Source organism: Numida meleagris, chromosome 6, assembly GCF_002078875.1.
Source record: "Numida meleagris isolate 19003 breed g44 Domestic line chromosome 6, NumMel1.0, whole genome shotgun sequence".
NCBI classification, from domain to species: domain Eukaryota; kingdom Metazoa; phylum Chordata; class Aves; order Galliformes; family Numididae; genus Numida; species Numida meleagris.
The window spans coordinates 13,337,460-13,360,804 of record NC_034414.1 but is presented as its reverse complement, the minus strand read 5'-3'; the positions used below and the strand labels follow the sequence as shown (position 1 = coordinate 13,360,804).

The following is a 23,345-nucleotide window of genomic DNA, read 5'->3' as shown; positions in this document are numbered from 1 at the left end:
AACTTATTCTTCCAGTCAGAATCTCTCCTCCTTTAGTTTGACATCATTTCCCCTTGTCCTGTCAGGACAAACCCTGCTAGAGAGTCTGTCCCCTTCCTTCTTACAGCCCTCCTTTAGGTACTGAAAGGCTGCTATCAGATCCCAAGTATCCTCTTCTCCAGGCTGAACAGCCCCATGAATACAAGTCTGCTTTGTGGTAATCTTAGTCCCTGCTGCTAAGAACCATGCTATAGCACTCTTGGTCTTCATCAAATTTGTTTGTCAAAGCATCTTGTGAACTAAGGACTTGAATAAAATCTGAACACAAACCTGATGGGACTGCTGTGATTTGTTTTGTCTTCCTTAAACAGAAGCAAATTTGACCCACTATCGTCAAGTCTTTATTGAACCTAAATAAGAAGTTATCTGGTTTTCCTTGACGCTTTGAACATCCTCTAGAAATAAACTGGAGCAGCTTCAGTTACCACTGAACCTGAACTAAAAATGTTAGCCTGATTCCTTAGTCTGAACAGATTCTGAGTTGCAAAGTAAACTCACTCCTGGAATCCCCATTAGCTCTTGCAGGGGGCCAGTGAATGTGGCCAAGGTTGCTGAACAGCTTCATCCCTCTGGATGGTCCTGTACAATCTCACTTGTGACAGCCTCTCACCAATTCTGCTCTAGGCTTGCAGATCAGTTTGGTAGCCGAGCTGCCTTAACTCTCTCCTGTGCATCTGCGAGTGCATTCTTCCTGCTCCTGTCCATCTCCACCAGCGTCCCCATCCTCTTCCTCTCCAGGCTGCCATCAGTGTTCATGCATGGACTGCCAGGTAAGGTCAGTTGGGGCTGAGGGACTTCCCAAATTGATTTTATTGCCAGAGTTCTCTTTTTGTGCTTGTGTTACTGGAAGCCAGCACCATGAAAGAACATCTGTTGGGCACTGGGACTGAAACAATGAAAGTATGATGCACCTGTAGTGGTACTTGTAGCAGAAGTGCTAAGTCACAGCCTGATCCAGTGATTGAGCACCTGGTAGAAAGGCAGGACCAACCCAGGGGAGCTCAGGTGCAAGCAATGTTCCTGAGTGACCGGAAGGGGTTTGAGTCAGGATCCACCCCTTCCCAGACCTCATTTGAGGGTTGGCAGTGGAGGCAAGGGCATCTTGCTGGAGATCCCTGCCTGTTTGAGGTCTTCCAAAGGTAAGTAGCTTCTTCCCTTTGTTTCTGTGCCTATGGCTATTGTGTTTGGGCAAATCCTCACTTGCTGCAGCCTAGAACCTTGCTGCTCTGCTGTCGTTGCTGAGCTTTCCATTGTGTTACAGTGCTGTAGAACCCAGTGTAGTGGTTCTGGAAAGCAGAGCTGCTTCTCTGTAGTCCCAGATCTATTCTCGTGTATGATCTTGAGAATACTGCTTGGACACTGCCATTTGAATGTTGACAGTGAACAGCTGGCAGAAGCCCTATCCTGAACTTCTCATCTGCTTTCTTGCAACCAGAAGTTTTATAGGAGACCTTTTCCATTTCTGTTGCTAAAAGGAGCATATTAGTCACAGCAATGTGTGGCTACAAAAATGGCTTTTATTTCCCACTTTTCCCAACAAACTGTTCTGCTTTAGTCTGACTTTCCTAGATGTTTCTAGTAAGAGCCATATCACTAGCTGTAGCTACTGGAAGTCTGTGCAACTCATGCAGATGGTTTGTGTTGGAGGGGAGTCAGCCTCTTAGGGCAACTTGGGAAAGGGTTGAAGTTTCGCTTCCTCCAACAAATTCCTTCAGGTGGTGTGCATGAGCACAGGGCTTCAAGGCCAGTTCTGTGGCAGGTGCTGATGAGGCACTGGCACAGGATGCCTGGGGAGCTGGTGAGTCACCATCCCTGGAGGTGTTCAAGAACTGTGGAGATGTGGCACTCAGGGGCATGGTCAGTGGGCACGGTGGGAATGGTTGGTGGTTGACCAACCTCTTAGAGGTCTTTTCCAGCCTTAATGATTCCATGATTCAGTAGCCCATAAACTTGCACCCACTGCTGGGGCACTGCAGCAGGCTTCTTTCAAGTGGTTGTTTCCTTACAGGTGCTCAGAAGGTCATTACAGACCTGACGGCTCCTTCTGAACGTGCTGCTGCCTTGGGGAAGCTGGGTCTTTGCTTTGGAATAGGAATTATCAGCGGCTCTACCCTGGGAGGGATCCTCTCCACTAAATTCGGGTGAGTGATCTACTTGTTTGATGTGGCCTTGCTTGCTACATGGAGGAAGCTGGTAGGATTGAGAGTGGCTAGAAGACTTCTCTAACTTGTACTAGCAGCTTTTTGGCAACATTTAGGGTCGATTATACAAAGAATGCTTCAAACCTGACCCCTGCTGAAAGGCATCTCTGTGTTCCACTGCGAATAACACTTGGATTGGGTAACTCGGCTGTAGACCTCTCCTTGCCATGTTGGTGGCAGTAGAGGATCACACCAGAGCTCAATATTTTGCTGTCCGTGCTGCTATAAAGAACTACTTGCTTTGTTTTTGAAGAGGCCTTGTTTAAAAAACAAAACAAAAAAAACTCATCTTTTGCTTGCTTATGTATTAATTGTAGCAAAGATGAGAGTGGAAAGTGGTTGAAGTGAGAAACAGAGGCCGTCCCCCATCTTCGTGCTTTCTGGAGCTATGTGTGCTGAAAAGCAGCGCGCGCTGCATAGCCTGCTTCTAACAATGTTGTGAAATGGAAACGTGATGCAGTGTGAACCTCTTGCAGAGACTGATGGGCTTGGAGGGATGCTCAGTATGGAGAAAGGTGTCAGAGAAAGGGAAAGCAAAGCTGGGATGTGGAGGGGAAGAGATAGAGGAGGCTGAAGCACATCTGCTGCTTTTCTGTATGCTTTCTACTGCCTCACACGTTGTAGTGTGCTGTCCCCTTCTATGTGCTGCAATAGAAAAGAAATTCCTGGTTATATTGAATTTACTGGTCTCTGTTCATTGTAAGTAAAATATGCAGTATATCGGGGAACTCTGCAGGCAGAGAAACGCATGTGGCTGTAATCTTCTTGGGAAAGTCCCCCTGTATTTCTGTAAGGATGGTGCGGAGAGGCTGCAATCTCTTGAGCATTTATTTGACTTTGTTTTTCTTATGGACGCTTGCTTTCGCAGACTCATTTTAGCATGGAAATCACTTATTTTTCAACCTCTGCCAGTATTATAGCTGTTCTGCAGTGCAGAGCGAAGGGTTTGAAATAGATATATGTGTACGTATATATTTGCGGGAAGCCGGTTTCCAGGCATTGCTCTTGCCTCGGAAGCAGTCCGCGCCGAGCAGGTCGCTGAGCCCGCTAGGTGTCACCGTCGGCTCGTTCTGCAGCTGCGGTGATGTCACTAACAATCCCTTCTCAGCCACGTCCACGCATCCGGCGGAGGGCAGCTTCAGCCCGCAGTTCACGCGTGACCGATGGAGTATCCCATTGCGGTGCCTCTGGCGCTGCTGCCCCTGCCATCCCATAGCAGGATTGGGAACGGGACCTGTCGGCCAGCCCTGGTCCATCTTCCCCGTGAGGATCTGTGCATCCCACCGGGAGGACTGTAGGAATTCCTGTTTAAAAAGGACAAACTTCAGTGTGCTGGCAGGGCTTTTCTGTGATGCGCCACAGAGCAGCCCCTGTAGCATCACCAATGGCCTCTGGCTGCCTCTGTGGCCTTGCCTTGGAGGGAAAGGAGTGGGCATCATGTTAGGGATACGCCCAGGGATCGCTGTCCCTCTTGGTGCATCCCTCTCCATTTCCCATACTGGGACAGGGAGACTCCAGCCATACTTGGGGCTGTGTAATTGCTTCCCTTTCTCATAGAAAAATGCCCCAATTGAGTTCTCTGAAAATAAATATTTCTGCCGTGTCGTGGATGAGCGAAGCTGGAGATTTCTGTCCGCTTGGCTTTCTTTGTCCTCCTTCGCTACAAAGCGTTCCCAGACTGTTGACAGCATTATTCATATGTTAGTGGTTTGTATACAAGAGGGGGGGGGGGGGGTAGAAGTCAGTCTTGGTTCCTCGGCTGATGTCATGTTGCTATTAGCCCACTGTATTGTATTTACCATTGATGTACTTGACCTAAAGAGCTGGTCTGTTATTGTTTTCATTGTTAGGCTAATATTTATTGACTCTTATTTACCAGCAGAGCCCCAGGAAGGAAGTTGAATGGCTTGTTCTGATTTGTGTGGGCCTTTTTGGATGTCAGATCCAGACTCCGCTCCTCAGTTGTAGCCGTCAGCTCCAGCCTTTCCTCTTCTCTGAAGTACTGAGTTTTTCCCCCCTTTTTCCAAAGCTTTGAATGAAGTAATCATCTGTGAAATGTAGTTTTGCCTCTTGCAAATGAAGGAGCTGGTTGCCAGTTGGCTCAAATTTAATTTTTGAAGGCCTTACTCTTAATACACAGCCCTGTTCTCTCATCTCTGAACAAACTGCATGCAGCTGTGGAGAATGAGCTTCCCGTGGGCAGTGTAATGGTCAGACAGATTTAAACCACCTGAGGATCAGATATAAAGCAATTAGTTAGAACTACAGCTGCTTGTGATCATTGTTTGGGAAGTGTTTTCATGTTTATGTGCTTTTTAATTGGAGTTTTCTGGTCATTCGATAGCTGGATGAGGATAGTGGATATAATACCTAGACTGACACTAACTCCAGTAGTTCACCTGAGGTCTCCAGGTTGTTGGTGAGTCTGTAGGCTCCATCACAGCCCAGCCACAAAAGGGGCTGAGAAAAGGAGCTCTGTGGTGTGCGGTGCAAAGGTTATCCTGCTCCGGGCACTCATTGGAAAGCTGCAGCAGATGTGTATGCACCAAGGGAGAGGTGACCGTGTACTTGTAGCAGGCTTTTGTGTTGGTGCTGCAGGTGAAGGGTTGAGAGGAGGAGACTGGATTAGTTTTCAAAAGTGGAAAGATGAGCCTAAGGTAGCTAATTACAGAGATTGCATCCTTTCTTCTGAGCCCGTGATTAATTGCATTTGGCTTCTCTTTCTTCTTTCTTTCTAACAAGGACATACAGAAGCTTTGCTGCACGACCCAAGATTTATTTGCTTTCTATGGACAAGGAGACATTTCTTCATTTTAGTGACTCAGCTTTAGGCTTAGATCTCTCGGAGCAATTATTCTTTTGAACTTGGGATTTTCCTGGCCAAACCCCTTTGGTCTCTTATTTAATATTATAACAGGCTTTGGGGATGGTTGGGTTTTTTATTTCCCTTCCTGGCTGTGCTATTACCCTTCTTCCTCAAGGGGAAAAGAAGGAGTTTGTTCACCCGGAGTAGGGAATTGCGTTTCTTTTCAATAATCCATTTGAACTGTGTCCTCTGGCAGGGAATTTCTCATCACTTAGCGGCCGAGTGGAAAGCCTGTGGGTGTTGAAAGGGCTGAAGGTTGGGAGCTGGGAAGGCGGGTGTGAGCGTGGCAGAGGGTGAGGGGGTTGCGTTCTGCTCCTGCACAAAGCCAGGCATTCTGCTGCACAGCGCTGCTCCTGCTCCCTTCCAGAAGAAACCGTGGCATTTCCCTGCCTGGAATGATGTCGATCGGTGACGTTGGCACAGACCTTGCTTTGTCCTTTGTGTCGAGAGGCTCTGGGGAGAGGGAGGTGCCTGAGCTGCAGCGTCTGCCACCATCAGTCAGGCTCTGGGGTGCGTGGGAGAGATGGGGAGGGAATAAGAAATGGGCTGCTAGGCGGGGAGCTGACTGATTAGGGAAGGTGCAGAAATAAATACGAAAAAAACAACAAGGGCCAAGAGGTTCAAGGCATTTCTTCTCATTTACTCTGCATGACGATAGCTTCCAAAGCTGAAACCATCGTCCCAAAGACTGTCTGTATGGTCTGTGTTAAACAGCCTTGGATAGAGGATCCTGCACCTCATCCCCTCACAACTTCTTGGACTGAGGCTGAGGTCTGGCCGCCTTCTCCCCTCCATCTCCTACAGCTCAGCTTTCCATGCCTGATGACTTGTTTAACCTATTCCTGAGCATGAGGAATGCCTCCGTGCACTTTGGGTGGAGTTCACTTAATCTTAGACATCTACAGTGGAGGCAGCTACACACCTAAATCTACTGTTCAGGCTCTAGGTGGCCAGCAGAGAGGAATGGGATGTACCTGCTTAGGAAGCATGCCTGAAACGGCTCAGGGAAGCACGTGTCTGGCTTGTGGGCCTGGTGACCAGGTTGTGAGCTGGCTTCCTGCAAGGCTGTGTTGAGAAGGGAACAAAACAACAGAATGCTGTGGAAAGGCATGAAGGTATTTTGGGCCTGACCTCAATAGAGAGGCAGCGCATAGGGCAGGAGGTGACCCTGATCACACTGGTTGTACAATGAGGCAGTGTCTGCTCATGACTCACTGGAGCTTCATCTGCTCTTCCCACTCCTGGAACGTTTCATGACTGGGCAGCAAATCCAGCAGTATCGCTTAGGACTGAAATCCAGGGAAATACTGTTTTCATTGTTAACACTACACAGAAAGCACAGAATAGGCTGAGGTTAAGTCCCTGAAGTGGGATTTGGGATTTGGCTCTGCTGCAGTTTTCCTGTGATGTAAGTTGTCCCCTCCCTCTGCAGTGGTGTTCCTCAGGCATAGAATGGGTGAAATGAGATGTTTCTTCCCTCCCTCTCCTAAGACATATTCTGTACCGCTATTTGGATTACACAGCCTTTGGGGTGCGGACTCTTTCCATCATGAGATGTGTGTATGCAAATATCCCCTACCTTGCGGGAACACAGCCCGTTTTTCTGGTTGTATCCTCTCCTGGGCAGGCAGAGCCTTTGGGAGCACAGCTGACATCCCATTTGGGGGATGTGTGTCTTTTTATTGTTTATCAGAAGCATGTGCCAGCATTCTCCTATTTCAGAAAAGCAGCAGGAAAAAAATGGAATGTCAATCACCATAAAGCTCGGTGTGGTTGGAGCCACCGGAGGAGGGAGCTGAAGAGCAGGGCTGAGCCCAGCAGGAGTTGGGGAGTACCTGGAGGGCACCGTGGGATGGTGTAGCCTTCCTCAAGTCATGCATGCACTCATCAATACGGATAGCATTCTCATCTTCTAATCCTACAGACTCGAAGGGTCATGCTTACACTGAGTTCTGACCTGCCCTGATGAATGACCCAGACATGTGGCAGAAGAGTGGGAAGTCTGGGGCAGGAAGGGTGTGTAGTAAGGACTGTCGGACAGGGAGGGGACAACAGATCGGGATGAATGTGTAGGGTTGACGTGGGAAGGGTGGGCTGGGAGGAACCGGGATTTGTGAGCTGTGACCTCCGGCTGAGGGATGAGGTCTGTGGGGAAAGGCTTAGTGCTTTTAGATCTATCAGGGCTTCTGGAGCAGCAGATTGGGGGTGGCCCTGCCTGTGGCAGGGGGTTAGAACTCAATGATCCTTGGGGTCCCTTCCAACCGAAGCCCTTCTATGATAAATCGAGTGGCTGAGGTTGGGCGGAAGAAGCATTTCCTAGATGGACCTTCATTCACAGTGGAAGGAAGGAGGAGCTTACTCCTGTTCTCTTGAAATAAAGCTGCTGTATAGGATGACTAGAAAAGCAGCCCTTTGGAGAAGCTTGGGGTTGGGCATTAAACCTTTGGCCAGGTGTATGAGGCAAACAGTAAGCTGCCGGATGGACAGGAAGTGCAGCACCCTCTTGCACATGCCGGGCCACCACAGGTGAAGGTCAGGCGTGCTCAGAGGGAAATAAAAGCACTGTGACCTGGGCATGAACTGTACCAGCTTCCAAGGCCCCACCCAGGGCTTTCATTTCATGGCAGGCTCCTTGTGAAACCCTGCTTGCAGCTGCTCCACCAGCAGCAGAGCTGAAGGTATGCAAAGCATCCTGGCACAGAGCACTGCCAGAGGGCACAGGAGATTCTGAATGGCCATCTCCAGCTTGCCCAGCTTGCTAGGGCTTGTCCCTTTACCCTGGCAAACTATGTTATTGCAACCAAGGGAGAAAGTGTTTCCAGCACCTTCCAGTCCAGAAATTACCACGACTCTCCTTCAGTCTCCCACTTGGGGATGTCTGAGGTGGATTTTCAGAAGAAGAGAATTCAGCACTTGTAGAAATCTGGTCCGTTTCATGTAGTGTGGGTTCAGGTTGTAAAAGCATAAGGTATTTTTGAGCATCTGAGGCAGCATCTGGATTTTTTTTGTTTGTTTGTTAAAGCAGCAAGTATTGTCTCAGCTTTAATGTATTTTTCTTGATGGTGATGGCTTTAGATATCTAATCCTTTGTGGTCTGTATGCGGTATTATCTTTCTCAGTCTCAATAAATATTCCTTTATTCTCTGATATCCTACGATGAAATTCTTGGATTAGCTGCTTTATGAGGTCTAACTTTAAACCCTTTCAAAATCTGCATCATCTCTATTTTTATGGGAATTGGTTCATTTCTCTTTCACCCTGGGGTATGTGATCTGGGACTTAAAAGTCATTGGAAGGGTTTCCTTTCAGTTAGGTTTCGGATCAAGCTCTGGGTAAATAAATTTGTAGAGGAAGGAATGAAACCTCCAAAAGCCTAAAAGATTTCTGCAGGTTATTTCTTTAAAAAACAATAATGATTAAAAAAAACCTTGATTATAAATGCCCTTGGAAGAGCCATCTAGGAGCTTGTGAGAAATGCTTGTGGGAGGCCAGGCTCTTAAAAGTTCAGGCTTAAAAAAAGGTGGAACTAAAGACACTAATGGTTATTAAAGCTGAGAAGAGTGAAAGGTTCGTGCTTCAGACTTGCTTCCCGTAGAAGTGTAGAAAGGCTCTTCCCTGACATAAAGCTGTGTAACACACTATCTGCAGTCTACGTTAGTTGGATTTCTTTTCCTCTTTCTTTTGTACAGACAAAATTGGATTTTAGATGATGGAGAATTCTGGATATTTCCCAGCCTTTGTGGAACCGTTAAAGTTGGAAAAGACCTCTGAGATCGTTTAGTCCAACCATCCATTTACAGCCAATACTGCCTGCTAGCCATGTCCCTCATGCCACATCTCCACAGTTCTTGAATGCCTCCAGAGATGGTGATTCCACTACCTCCCTGGGCGGCTTGTTCCAGCAACTCACCACTCTGAGAAGAAATTTTTCCTAATATCCAACCTGAACCTCTCCCGGCACAACTTAAGGCCATTACTTCTTATCCTATTGCTTCTAAGAATTACTGTTTGTGGCAGGAAGAGATCTATTTCTAGATGGACCTACTGATGTCTAGAAAAGACATTTTGAAATCATTTGGGGAAGAAGGCCCATAGGGTAACCTGAGGGGACTGCACTGACATGTAATGTATATTCACGGTGGTGCTGGTGGCAGCACGATCGTACCTCATGCTATGCCCACATGTGCTCTTGCCACATGTGATTTGTTACACAGCCTGGGACATCTAATTGCCTGATTGTAATCTGCCTGCCCTACCAAAAGTTGAATCATTCTGCTTTTGCCGTGGTGTTTCATGACATGCGCCCTTCAGATGGAGTCTCCTGGCCTTCTAAGTATTCATGGAGTTTTTCTCATGCTTTTATATGAGGCCTGTATTATTTTTTTCATTGTTTTATGGTTTTGAAATGGAGTTTTCAGCTGTGGCAGGGAAGAATTCACAATAGCTAGAAAAGTACATCAGTGGTGTAAAACTGCTTTAAATAGCAGCAAAGCTAAATTTTTCCAAAGGTTTCCAGAGAATGAGCAATTGCAACACTCTGTGTGAGCAAATCCAAATCCCATCTGTGCCTCAGCTATGCCTCATCCTATGTAGGTGAGAGGCCAAGAGCCTGGTGGGAAAGGGAAAGCAAAATTTAAAAAAAATCCCCGTGTTCTTGCAGAATATCTCAACCTAGTAGGACCCAAGGTCAGATGATGCAAACCCCTCCTGTTTAATAACTACCAAGAATAGTCCTGCTAGGAGATAAGGCCTTGCGTATCTGCAGGTCTGTGCAATGGGAGCTGCAGTGAGCTCGGCGCCAGGCAGCAGTGAGGCAGTGTGACATGTAAAGTACAGGAATGCAAATGGCACGCTATAAAGGGGCAAGGAATTGATTTGATGGCACACCCAGGCACTTTGTAATTGTGGGTGATGATCTATTTCTGGACTTTGGAAATGAGCCATCCAAAAGTAAATGTTTAGTCAGTCCGGTGAGCTGCCTGCAGTGCACAGCACATGGTGGCAGGAAGGTTTGGTGGGGACGGCGCTCACCTCTCTTTGTCAGATGGGATTGTGCTATGAGGAATATCCATGTTCAAAAGAGACAGAAATGTAGATGCCTGGAGAGGTGATGGATTCCCCATTTCTGGAGATGCTCAAGGTCAGGCTGGATGGGGCTCTGAGCACCTGATCTAGCTGTAGGTGTCCCTGTTCATTGCAGGGGAGTTGCTTTAGATAGCCTCTAAAGATCCCTTCCAACTCAAATGATTCTGTGATTCTATGAAGTATAGCATCTCTCTGTCCTGGAGATCTTTGAGAGGGGGGATAAGCAGGAGAAAGAGACCAGTCTGCCATTTCTGTGAGGCTTTGTGCATGGCATGTGGGGCTTTCCCCACCGAGGAGGTCATGCCTCTTAAACAAGCCCTAATTCTGGGACTTTGGCATAAAACTGAGGATCACTGACAATTCTTGGCTTGCAGATGTGAGTGCAGCTGCTTGGCCTTTGGTTGGGGCAGGTTTTATCTTTCAGCCAGAACTGGGCAATGCCTGAACTGAGAGGGCACAGCGTGGGTCTGAGAGGGACGCGAGGCAGCAACTTGACCACAGTCTGGTTGAAAGCAGAAAGCTGGATCTCAAAGCTTTGACTGCCTGGAGACCCCTGTGAGGCTGGAGTCAAGGGGTGGGTTTTTCATCATTGAGATGGGCGAGTTACAAAATATGGATCTGGGTTCAGGTTACACTTCTGCTCCCCAGGGCTCTTCCAGGTGTTCAAGTACAGGCCTCTGGCTCAGGCCCATCTCTAATTAGGCATATTATTTAAAAGTATTTTCCTTCCTGAGCTCTTGGCTTGTCTCCACTAGCCTTCTTTGCTGTGCTAGAGCCCAGTGTGCTGGATATATTAATTGAACTGTTTACACACCTGGTTTCCCGCAAGAATAGACACCCAGCTCCTGCTTTTGAAAAGCCTAGCCCAGAGGCTGTAAACAGGAATTGTGCTCTGTCTGGAAAAGCTGAATGGCTGCCTATCTCCCCTCCCTGAAGCAGTGGGAGCAGCAGCAGCTGCAGACGTGGGTCAGTTGAGCATGGAAACCAGCTCGAGCCCTTCCCACCAGTCCTGTCCTCCGCCTGGCCCACATCCACAGCAGCTGCAGAGCCACCTTCTCCACAGGGTCACTCTCCTTGTTCCTCACAGTGATAGGAGAGGTCCCACCTGGCTTTTGGGGCAGCTTGGAGGCATGTTTTTCCTCAAATATGAAAGCCAGGGCCATTGTGCTTGAGTACTGTCCTGTGCGGGACTGGAGGTGGGACTTTTATTTATGTCCAAGCTCCGCAGAAGCAGTGGTGGGTTTTTCACACCTCACTTTCTTCAAATTGTGATGTAGGGGAATCTTTCATAACCCAATGTGTAGCTTAGAAAATAACCATGGTAAGAAAAGTTGGTGGTTAGAATAAAGCAAAATGGTCCCTCATGGTCCTTTGGGCTTCAAATGTATGAGCATAAATGGGTTCTGTCACACACCTTTATTTCAAAGAATAGGAGGAGAAGAAAGACAGCAGAAAACCATGCTGTCAAGGATCTCTTCTTCTCAGCTAGGTAATATTGGAAAAAGCCATAGATGCTGAAATGGAACTCCAGACTCTGCTAGGCAGTCCCCCTTCATGCTGGCATGCACTGTGTTCAACCCTAACTTCCCTCCAGTTTTGTAAATCTGCTATAAGCTTCCGAATGCCCCTTTACAGCAGCTTTTATTTTTGCTGCTTCGTTTCTTTATTGAACATTCCTTCAGCTAAATTTGGGAAATAGCAGCTTACCCCTGTGCAAGCCCTGGAGTACTGAGCACTAGGGTTGGGGCATCATGCTGTTGCGCTCCTTAGGGCACGGACTGTGATGATGATGATGATGATGTGCTGGGCATTGGCATGGCTAACTGTCTGTACTTCATGAGATTTCCAAAGAACTGTTGATGCAAGGCCCTGGAGGAGTCTCCCCAGGGCAGATCCTGTGCTGCTCCTTGGAAAGGAACATCAGATGGCTGGGAACAGGGAAGAGGAAATCCAATACACCACAGGGCCAAATTTGCTATCCAAATTCCAATCCAGCTCGGAACTGGAATTGCTGTTCCAAAAGCACTGAGCTGGGCTTTTTTCCAGCAAGCCTCCAAAGGGGCACCAAGGAGGGAAGGAAAGATGGTGTGATATCAGTTTATGGGTACTTATGTTATCAGGGATCCCCAGCAGCTCTGGCACAGCTCCTGATCGCCCAGCAAGTGCTGATGTTGTCACTGAACTTTGCTGGTGCTGACTGCTCCTTGGCTGTGGAGTTTTGGTTATGTGCCATAAGTGAGTGTTTGAGCTGTGAGGGCTGGGAAATCTCAGCTGTGGTAATGGCTCAGGGGGACAGACCAAGGTGGCAGGTGCTTTTGTCCAGGTTTGTGTCAAAACTTTCTACAGAGAAAGAGCAGAGGACTTATTATATCTCTCAGTTACCTTTTCCTCCTGTGTAATTGTGACTGTCTGCCAAAAAAAAAAAAGTAACTGGGGCTTTTTCTAGAAGCCATTGGCTAGCTGGATCTAGCATGAGGCAGCATGACCATTCATGCGAAGCTCTGTGCTCCTGCTAATGGTATCAAATCAAGCAGGAAATTATTTTTGGAGCATCAGAGCATGTTGAAACCCAGCAGAAGGCAGCTGTTTGCGTAACTGGAGTTTGGGGAGAGCTGTCTCACTTGTTGCCAAGTGCTTGGCTTCCTATGCTGGTGAGAAATGGTTTCCCTGCTCCCAGTGCTGAGCATACCCCCTGGGGCTCCAGAGACTGGGCTTGGTCCAGCACCATCGTTCCCGCAGTGCCTGCTCTGCAGCTCTGGACATCCCCAGCTGCTTTTCCACAGCAGGGCTGAGCCTGCCTGCTTTGCATCACTGCTCAGCCCTCTGTGTCACAACAAATGATGTACAGAATATAGGGCTTTGTCCGGAGACTCCAAGGCATTTACGGTTAGCTCTCAGCTGGGTTTCCAGCACAGGCCCAGTGCCCAGCAGTACCCGTAGCACTTGGACTCCCTTCCCAAAGACGTGCCTGGTTTCTTTGGCTGCATTTCTTGGAATGGTTGAGGTGGGAAGGGACCTCTGGGTCCATCTGGTCCAACTCCTGCTCAAGTATCAATTTATTTTATTTTTGAAAAAGGTTTTGTTCTTTAGCCAGAGTATGGTCTTCTCAGGTCTTTGAGTAACCTATCTGTCACTCTCCACATTGGCCCTGTTGCTGGATTTTCTGTATTAACACAACTCTTAGTGCCCTCAGTTCTGCTATTGTGGGGGCACAGTATGCTTCTGTTTTCTCTTCTGCTTTCTCACTTTCTGGCAGTACTGCTTTGTACCCTTTTTTCCACACCACTGCTGCAAGATGGTGCCTTGCCTCTTAGAGGTGGCTCCAGCTGCACACTGATGGAGATCCTCTGCAAACAGGTTTGTCTTGCCCAGCTCTGCTTAACATTTAATCCATCATGCCATAGCAGATATTATGCCTATCAGTCCTACCAAGTCTCTAAGACAGTAAATGGCTTCTTACATGCCACTTGTAAGCATTGGCACTCATGAGGCCAGTGGGGCGAAGTCCAACAAGACCAAATGCTGGGTCCTGCACTTCAGTCACAGCAACCCTGTGCAATTCTACAGGCTTGGGACAGAGTGGCTGGAAAACTGCTTGGAGGAAAAGGATCTGAGGGTGCTGGCTGATACTCAGCTGAACATGATCCAGCAGTGTGCCCAGGTGGCCAAGAAGGCCAACAGCATCCTGGCTTGTATCTGAAATAGAGGGTGATCCACCCCCTGTACTCAGCACTGGGGAGGCTGCACCTTGAGTGCTGTGTAGGCCTCTTCTCCCGTGTAACTAGCAATAGGACTAGAGGGAATGGCAGCGGGGAGGTTGCTCAGCTTGGAAAAGATCTTAAAGATCATCAAGTCCAAGGTTCAGGCTAGGATAGACTTATTTTCCAAAAGAGCAGTGATGCATTGGAACAGGCTGCCCAGGAGGTGGTGGAGTCACTGTCCCTGGAGTTCGAGAAGTGTGGAGATGTGGTACTTAAGGACGTGGTTTAGTGGGCAATATTGGTGGTACGTGGGCAGTTGAACTAGAGGATCTTAGAGGTCTTTTCCAACCGTAATGATTCTGTGATATTCGGGGTGTGACTGGCAGCTGAGCTGTGCTGTCCACTGGGGAGTTGCAGCCCCCAGGCAGCAGTATATTAAAAAAAAAAAAAAAGGAATATTAATGAGGTTGGGGCTGTGTGCATGTATATAATTTCCATTGTCTGATGCTTTCTCAGTCTGTTGTTAGCTGATGTCCGGAATGAGAACATTTATCAAATGGCTTTTTTTCATTCCAGTCCATAAGGGGAAATGCTGGTGCAGATGGGGCTGAAATTCCTGTCCCCAAAAGGAGATGCTTTGGCATAGAAGGGAAGGACCGAGTCAGCTCTGGGAGATTTTGAAAGCTGCTGTAGGGGTATAATGGCTTTTTTGTTTGCGGTCTTCTTGTGTCATCACTCGGTCATGCAAATGTCGCCCCAGAAGAAAGCCTTTTTCACACTACGGCCTTGTTCTGGAAAGTTCCCTCCCTGATTATTCATGACCGCCTTCATCCATATGCCCCTTTCCTGACTGCTGTGGAAAGAAATTCCTTGACATGGGGAAAGGGAGGAAGAAGTCTAGTGTGCACAAACTGAGTCAGACTGAAGTATTTGCAGCTTTCCAGTGGGATAATTAAGTTCTCATTCAGCCTGGTTAAAATTAGCAAAGTTGCCTGTCCACAGGGCTAGAGTTTGTTCCTTTTCCACAACTGTAAAGCAGTAGTGAGGCATCAGGGCATCCTCTGGGGATACATGGAGCTGCTGGAGAGGGCAGCCTTGGTGAAATAGGCTTGAAACAATACAAGAAGGCATTGCTTCACTATTTAGTAACCTTGCAACTTAATTGCTTGATGATTTCTGGGCAGTTTAGTAATAGGTTATGAGGCCTTCTGTTTCTGCCTATCTTGTTCATTCATGTCTAGGGCTGTAGCAGTCGAATATTTCACTGTCTAGGGCTGTTGAGTGTGTAATGCTTTTAGTCAGCAGTACAAAACCTCTAGTCCTGTTAAGCAGTGAGGTAAAGATAGCTCTGGCTGCAATTCCAGTGATTTTTTTTTTTCCCCTTGCTGCTTTATTGCTTCCTGGAGCACTGTTATGCCCTGCACCGTCAGTTCGTGTTAATCTGACTTGGGAGGGAGATGGGATTGGGTGCTGCTCTCTTGGACACCTCACAGATGTTGGTCCACCCCAACCATGCTCTTTGCTCTGCCTTTCACCTCTCCTTGTTTTCTTTATTGTGCTAAGCTGACCCGAGCTGCCCTTTGTCTCCTTGTTTTCCACCAAAAGCTTGGCCATTGTAGTTCTTGAGTGGAAGGGGCACAACTGGAGTCCTGTTCGTCCCACCACTGAAGATGGAAAGGCTGCACCATGATCACAGATGCATGGTTGGGGCTCCTTTTTTGGCGTATGGAAGAGACAATTAAAGAAGCAGTGGGAACCCCAAGTTTGGTGGCTGCTCAAGTAACTGACTCCTTCCAAAGCTGTCTTGTGGTCTACAGAACTCCAACCCCAGTTTCTCAGGACCTGAACTCAGTGTTTATTGAATCGTACCCCAAAAGGGTTACCCATCTCCTGGCAATAAAATACCATGCCATTTAAAACCACAGAGTAGGTCTAACTTCTTTGGGTGAAGACAGGAGCCACATGCACAGCAGTGCTTTTATTTCTGCACTGATATTTTCCCAGCGGCAAGCTACAGGGAACAGTTTAACTTCCTTTGTCGCCTTATCTCCAGGAGTCATTTCAGTTCCGTTTCAGTGACGCTGCTGCCAAGCGCAAGACTAAAAAGGGTTTTATTGTCTCTTTGAACTCATTTTGCTCTGAGGAATGAGGATATAATGGTAATGCGGGTAAGCTGGGCCAAGAGCGGACGACAAACGGAGCATGTTGAGGCTTGTCCTGCCTGGTCTTTTTCCATTTCTTTTTTGTTTTCTACTTGCATCTTGCACTCATGATTGGGACTTTCCAATGAATAGCTCAGGGCCAAACCACTCTTAGTAAAGGTGCTCTGGCCAGCAGGATGTGCTATTCCTTTAGATACCAGTCAAGGTCAGGCTTTGCAGCTCAATCAATCAGTTTTTGGCTGTTGGTATCCACGGGGGGGACTCTCAGGCAGATATTTCCTCTGGGATAATTTTTTTCCACATGCTCATTGGTCTTTCACTACTTTCATCTCTTCAGTGAGTCACGTTTGGATTTTCCAAAAATTAAATCAGTGGGACAAATTAAGAGCAAATTTTAACTGAAAAGAAAGAACGTCCCTAAAGCCTTCAAATGCTCTAGTGTTTTCCTTCTGGGAAGTCTTGTTATTACTGTAGTAAAAATACAGGGTTTGTTGGCTACATTTGTAAATACAGCGAGCTGTACTTAGTTTGCATCATTTAGCAAAAAGCTGCCTTTGTCTGAGGCCAGGTTAGCAACCAGTCCTGATGTGAAATAGGGATTAAAGGCAAAGCTGTTGGTGCTGAATCCACACTGTCTCTAGTCCTCATTTGTTGCTATCTGATGACTTACTAAAGAGGAATGAATTTCAAGTCCTCTCCTGTTGCTAATTCATATCTCTACTCTATGGCTTGGCTCTTTATACCAAACTCTGCCATTTTGATGGGTTTTGGCAGCCATCCTATCTACACTGCTAGTATGGAGACTGATTCTGCATGTGTGAGACCTGTTTTGTTTAAGGTGTTTTTTTTTTCCCCTGCTGCAATCTCTTTAGGACTTTGCAGGGACACATTTTAGTGCTTCATGTCCTTGTCTGTGCATACGGGTCTTCATGTCTCATTTTTCCTGCTTTGTGTCCCATAGGGATGTTGTGAAGATAAACTGTCAGTTTTTCACCTGCTGCTGTTATCAGGTCTATCTCTGTATGTAAAGAAGGAAAACTTCACATAAGGACTGTTAAAAGGAGCCAAGCAGATCCAGGTCTGTAGGTCTCTATACTTCAGCCACCCCAGATGTGCATCTAACAGGCTTCTTTCTGCTTGATAGTACTTTGAAGTTCATGTTTTTTCTTTTCCCATTCTGAAAAAGAAAAAACAAAAAGCACATTAATATCCTCACAAAAAGTAAATAAGCTCCTCAACAACCGGTGTATCCAGAGCTGCTTGGTGCCCTGAAAGCAGCCGGCTTCTGAACGGCTCCAAGATATCACAAGCATCAGTCTTAATTAATTGCCACTGCAAATCGCTGACCAGCACAGCCCCTTGCTGTCTTCAGGTGCCTGTAACTCCTTCCCTTGTAAAACACAGGTGTTCCCTGAGACGTCCTGCCAAAGATGCATGTGGCCTCTGGCTCTTGTAACAACAAGATGTCTTGAACCGTAAGTCTCCTGGATACAGCAGAACCAAGCATGCCATTGCTTTGCTCATTGAATGTTTCATCGGAGGTTTCCATACTCCTTTGCAGACCGCTGGCTGTTCACACGGTTCTCACCCCTCCTAGTTTCCAGCTGCTAATTTGCAACTAAAGGCACCAACAAAGACTCTGCCAGCAATTTTCCACACGAGACCATGGGGCAGCGTGCAGTTGCTGCCATTTGGTGGTGCGCTGGGCAGGATCCTGCTGTAAGCACACGGCTGGGTGAGAGGCTGCCTGTAAGGCTGCCTAAGATGTGGTTCCCAGCAAGTGCTGCTGTAAATAAGAGTTCAGCATAATGCAGCTGATGCTAATTGGCATCCCTGTAGGTGGTCTAAGCAGTGGGGCTAAGATTAAATGTGGTGCAGAGAATGAACGAAGCTCTTCTTCTCCCCAAGGGAAATGCCTCCAACCAAGGGCTAAGGTGTGTGAGCTCAAAATGCAACTGTTGCAACAGGGCTGCAGATAAAGGATGTTCTGGTTCAGGGCTCTGGCGATGTTGAAATCCACTCAACTATGTGAAAGGGATAGCAGACCCTGTGATTACACTTGACTAGCATGAAGTACTTCACGTCTGTTTTCAATTCATTGCTCCAAAAATCACAAGAAAGTTCAGTTAATATTTAATGTACTTTTAGCCCAAATCAATTATTTTCTACTATGCCAAAGAAGTTTTTGAAAATAGATCATTTCATGCCTAGTTTCTTAGTGGTTCCAGGGCTGGTGTTTGTCCTGCCAGCTGTGAAGGTGACCAAAGTAAACTTGCAAACGTGAAACAAAGAGCAGCTTCCTGCTGGCTTACATTTAACATGCAGAAACCATCATCATTATGGGATGAAGGGAACAAAATACTTAATTGGGAGAGCTCATTATATATAGTAACAGTGAGACCACTCATGATTTGAGCATAGGAAGCCTGCCCAAGCAAGTAAGCTGCACCCTTAATTACTAGTTTCACCCTTCTGCTTCTTGAAACGGAGTGAGTCACTCATCTGAAGCAGATGCCTCTGAGGTCAAACTGTTCATGGAATCAAACCACCACATCCCTTAAGGGTCTGTCTTTGCTGGAAAAAAGGGTTGTTTTCCAGGGGCCTGTTGTGCAACCAGAAAGCATGGAGCAGAAACTCTTCCACCTGACCTATGTTTTATTTGTCAGTTTGAGTATTAGCATCTGATTTTGCTCCCTGTACAGACTTAGCCCTAATGTGTCTTATTTCGGTCTCATTGCGAGGTCTTACAGGACAAAAGGCGCTGGAGCCCTTGATGTAGCACAGCAAGACTTTTCACACCTTGAGGTGGAAGGTGTTGGCTGCAGCTCCTTGATGCAGGGCAGGAGCAGTCTGTGGTGCAACACTGGTAGGCTGATGAGTGTGCTGTTTATTTCCTTGAGGTGAAGTACCTCATTTTGCCAGGGATTACGTAGCTTAAAAATGTCCTTTACATGAATGTCGTCCTGGGAAGAGACCAAGTGCAGGCTAAGGTGATATGCCTGGCTTGCGAGGCTCTTGTCTTGCTTTATTTACCAGTCAGATCCTACTCCTTCCCCTCATAGGAAGTACCTGGCCTCCATCCCTCGTCCTCAGGCAGCAAAACCCAGCTCTGCATAAGTGCTGCATGATGGGTGAGAAGCAACAGCTCCAGCCAGGGCCAAGCCTAAAGATTCTCCAAAGCCGCCACTGAGAGCAGGGATGTAGCATGCTAGGAGAGCAGCCTGGGTTGCTATAGCAAACCCTCCGCAGCTTCCTGCCCAGATGGGGCTTTTGGAGTCTGAAGCGATGTAACCTCATAAAAGCTAGCAAGACCTTGAATTCATTCACAGATCATTTCACCACCTACAGTATTCTATGAAGTCAGACATGCTGTAACATATGATTAACGATGTGTTCAGTGATGAGTCACCGGGTAGTCTAGCAAGTGCTGCTCACCTTCTAACCAGTCTGTACGTGGGAGTCTTTACCCAGCAACACACCCAAACTGAGCGTTTTAATAATTCTCTACTTTCTGAGTTTGGAAGAGCAGCTCGTGGAATTGTTGTTTCATTAAAATAAGTATTGCTTTACCACCCATTAGTGTACAGTCTGCCATCATGAAGAAGTTGGGAGAGAAGGAACATAATTTGTATGGTTGGGGTATCCAAGAATCTCATTCTCCAGGTATTGAGCAAAGGAAGACTTCCACGCTACCTATGCAGGAAATGAAGAGTTGCCCAAGATCACAGATGTAATCATTTTTGGACTGTGTGTGTACCTTTTACTTCAAAGTTTAACCAGGAGTCAGCTGTGTAGTTTAGGGATACTCAGTGGAAACGTTACCACTTGCAGTAGGGGTCCCTGTCCCATTGTTTCCCCTTGAGTGCCCTTGGTCTGATGTTTCTACCCAAGCTCTGCTACTATACCTTTTTTTTAGCATCAGGAGACCAGCTGTATATCCACATATAGGTGTCTAACAAGATATTCCTGGAAATGAAAAACCAGGCCCGTAGATTGGCAAGAAAAGCTCTGGGAAAAATCCACGCTTGAGAGGTGGGGGTTTGACTTTTTGTGTTATATTAACAGTCACTTGATAAGATGCATGAACTTCCCTTGGCCTGAAATGCAGGATTACCCTTTCCTGCCTGAGTGTCCCAAGCGCAACATGAGAGCTGTGGTTAATCTTGTTCTCTGGAATACTTAGGGATTGTAGAATAAAAGCTGTTGTGTTTTGTTTTTTTTTCCTAGGGAATGAGCAAAGATGAGGCTGTCTGGTTTGTGAGATGGTGGGAGGTATGGTTTTGATTCCTACTGAGAGGAGGAAATTGCGCTCATGTACCAGTGTGACCCAGTACCTTTTCTCCAATAAAAATCACAGTAAGATGCCTAGGAAAGAACGGTGGGAAAAACTTGCATGATGCTTCACCGATTACTTTTCCAGCCTCACACTATTTTCAGCTTAGGGAATTTCCTGACATGAATGAATGTGGTAACTCTTTAGTAATTTTCAATGGATTGTTCTTCCATATAGTTGTTTAGTCTCTCCTTGAGCCTGTTTAAACCCTCTCCTTCTACAAGATTGGTAGCAACAAGCTCTGTTGGCCTTCTATTTGTTGTGGGAGGTGACACTCAATCTGCTTAGTTTTCAGTGGTGACTGGAGCCAATCCAGGCCACGGATTGTCCTCTGAGCCTACACCGCTTCTCAGGTGTTGCATGTGCTCTACAATATGCTGGTGAACCAGGGGTTGACACAGTGGTATAATGATGTTTGCTTGTCTGGCTCAATTTCTTTCATAGCACTCCCTAAATGCTGTATTAGCTGAGCACTTAGAGATGCCTTTATCAGATTGCCTGTGCTAGTCCAAAGGTCTCGGTCCTGAGTAGTAATAAGCACTTCAGAAACCATCATTTCATTCCTGAATTTGAAACTTCTTTTCCCCTTGTGCATTACTTGATATTTAATCTGCACTGACTTTTGGGTGCCATTTTATTGCCTAACCTTTCAGTCCTCTGAGGGCCCCGTGCAGTTCCCCCTGTCTGCTCTTTCCTCCAGTGCTCTCCAAGCTGCATGTCCTCAGCAAGCTTTCTTACCTCACTGCAGTTCCAGATGGCTCGCAGATAGATCGAGCAACACAAGTCCCAGCCACGCCAGTGGGATGTGCCTGTTTCGAGAACTGACCATTTACACCTACTTTCTGATCCGTATCTTGGCCTGTCCCAGCTCATCCATGATTAGCACTGCTGGGACTGAAGCCAGGTGTTGCAAGCCCTTGATCAATCAGTGAACTCATCCTCGGTCCTTGTCTGGACTCCTCTGTTTGTAGACATAAGGATGAGACCTCGGAACAAGCAATGCCTTAGTCAGCCAGCTGGCTATGATCTTCTGGGGAGTGAATGTTCTGTCCTCCATTTTTTATAAATGAATGTAAATGTGCAGGTGTTTGGTGCAGAGAGATGCCAATGGGGCTGTGCAACAGGGAAAAGCAGTAATGACACAAACAAGTGCAAACTTTGAGTTAGCCAAGTGAATATTTTGAAATAGGATATTTTATCAGAAAAGAGCACACATAAACGTTAATGACACTTGAGTTTAATGATGGATTATGGACCAAGTATGCAAATCCACCCACTCCTTTTTCATGCGTAACCCATATGCCTCTTCCGGTAATTATCCGAGTTCCCCAGAAGAGTTCTGGCACCAGCAGCATGCTCCAGCTGCCAAGAGTTTAGTGTCCTGCCCAGCTCTTCAAAGTGTCCCATAAGGGACGTTAAGCCCCAAGTAGCTCTGCTGGCCCTAGGGACACCTGTGAAGTTGTGTCCCCATGCCACACCTGGTGTCCCCAGTACAAGACAGCCCCAGCATTCCTCTCCCGTTGCTGCTCCCAGCTCTTTTAGCATCCCTCCTTGCCCCAGTTCTGGTGGTAATCAGTGATGTATCATGCCCATGCTCCCATTCATCTTTTTCCCCTTTCCCACCCCATAGATTTTCTGGATCAGAATTAAACAGTTGAATGAGTACTTGTCTATGGATGACGCATCCTCACCCTTGAGGGGCTGTACTTAGGGTGTGCATGGGAAACTTCACTCCCTCCTTGGCCTTCCCATGACCAGGTCAAACCCACTGCAGCACAAAAGAGCCTCTTGCTCTCCCTGGAGCAGCAGCCATCCTGTGCTGCTCATCTAAAAGCAAGTGAGACAACTAAAGGTCATCCCAGGCATGGTGTCTGGTTGCATCAGGGCAATAAATGCCCTTTTCCTGCTAATGTGCGGGTGAAGGCAGGTATTGACTGGTTTTATGCTGTTTCTAGAAGAATCGTAGGCTGCGAGTGAAATAATGAAAAATTTGGAACCCAAGGAGTCCAGCTGAGGGGCTGCAGTGAAATAGGGGCAGTGTGGTCTGGATAAGTGATCCTGCATCTTGTGATGTACTGTCTGCTTCACAAAGAGCAAGAGAGAAAAGGGAGTCTTCATCTGGTATACAGGTGTCCCATGGAGGCTACATTTGTTTCCACTTGGGATGTAGTACTCTTTGCAGTAGCATCCAGCTCTGTGCTTCACTCTGCATACTGTTTTCACCAAGGGTATTTGCTTGGACAGGAGCACCGGGGGTAGGCTCATGCTGCGTTCGTTTATGCCACTGTATCACTGTGCTGTTTTTTTTTCCCCGGGCTGGGCAAGCCTGGCTGTCTCTGTGCCTTTGCATGACAGACTTGGACAATACGTGGAATTGTTGTAGGCTAAGTAAGTCTATTTTTTATTTACTAGGGATTTTTGTTTGTTTGCTTGCTTCTTTTTCAAGAAATACAAGCATTGTTTTTGGTGAAATTTTGCGCTTGCTTTTTGGTTTCTCTCGGTCTTCGAGCAGAGGACTGGCTGCTGCTCATTTTTTTAGACTCGTAGAATCATTAAGGTTGGAAAAGACCACTAAGATCATCTAGGCCCAACCCTAGCTTGGGGACACAGCGTTACTTAACGGATGGTTTGGCGTCTGGTTTCACCTGAGGGATTTTTTCATCTTAGTTTTTTGCCTTTCTTTTCCTTCCAAACCACCAGCTGTTCCCCCCTGGCTGCCCCTCTCAAAGGGTGTGAGTGGATGAGTGGAGAGTGTGGCCGGACTGCAATCAAAGAAATATTTTGAGAGTCCTTTCAGAGCTTGTTAAGGAATCTGGGCTGGCTATGAATGCAAGCTTTATGCAGCATTGTTTTGAAGTAGGAGTGAGTCACTAAAAAGCAATCTGCACTCTCTCCATGTTCAACTTTGACTTTATTAAGAAAAAGAGAAAGAAAACAAACACAATCCCATTCACTGCA

The 23,345-nt window shown here is 46.9% G+C and overlaps 1 protein-coding gene across 2 annotated transcripts in view; it reads left to right on the top strand.

The window, feature by feature from the left end:
* The window catches only part of SLC22A18 (solute carrier family 22 member 18), a 53,469-nt gene that overhangs the window by 2,869 nt on the left and 27,255 nt on the right, over nucleotides 1-23,345 (top strand). For both annotated transcript variants that reach the window (XM_021402782.1, XM_021402781.1), the window contains exons 3-4: nucleotides 664-809; nucleotides 2,048-2,180. In XM_021402782.1, coding sequence (XP_021258457.1) covers nucleotides 664-809; nucleotides 2,048-2,180 — 279 coding nt within the window. The remainder of the gene's footprint in view (nucleotides 1-663; nucleotides 810-2,047; nucleotides 2,181-23,345) is intronic.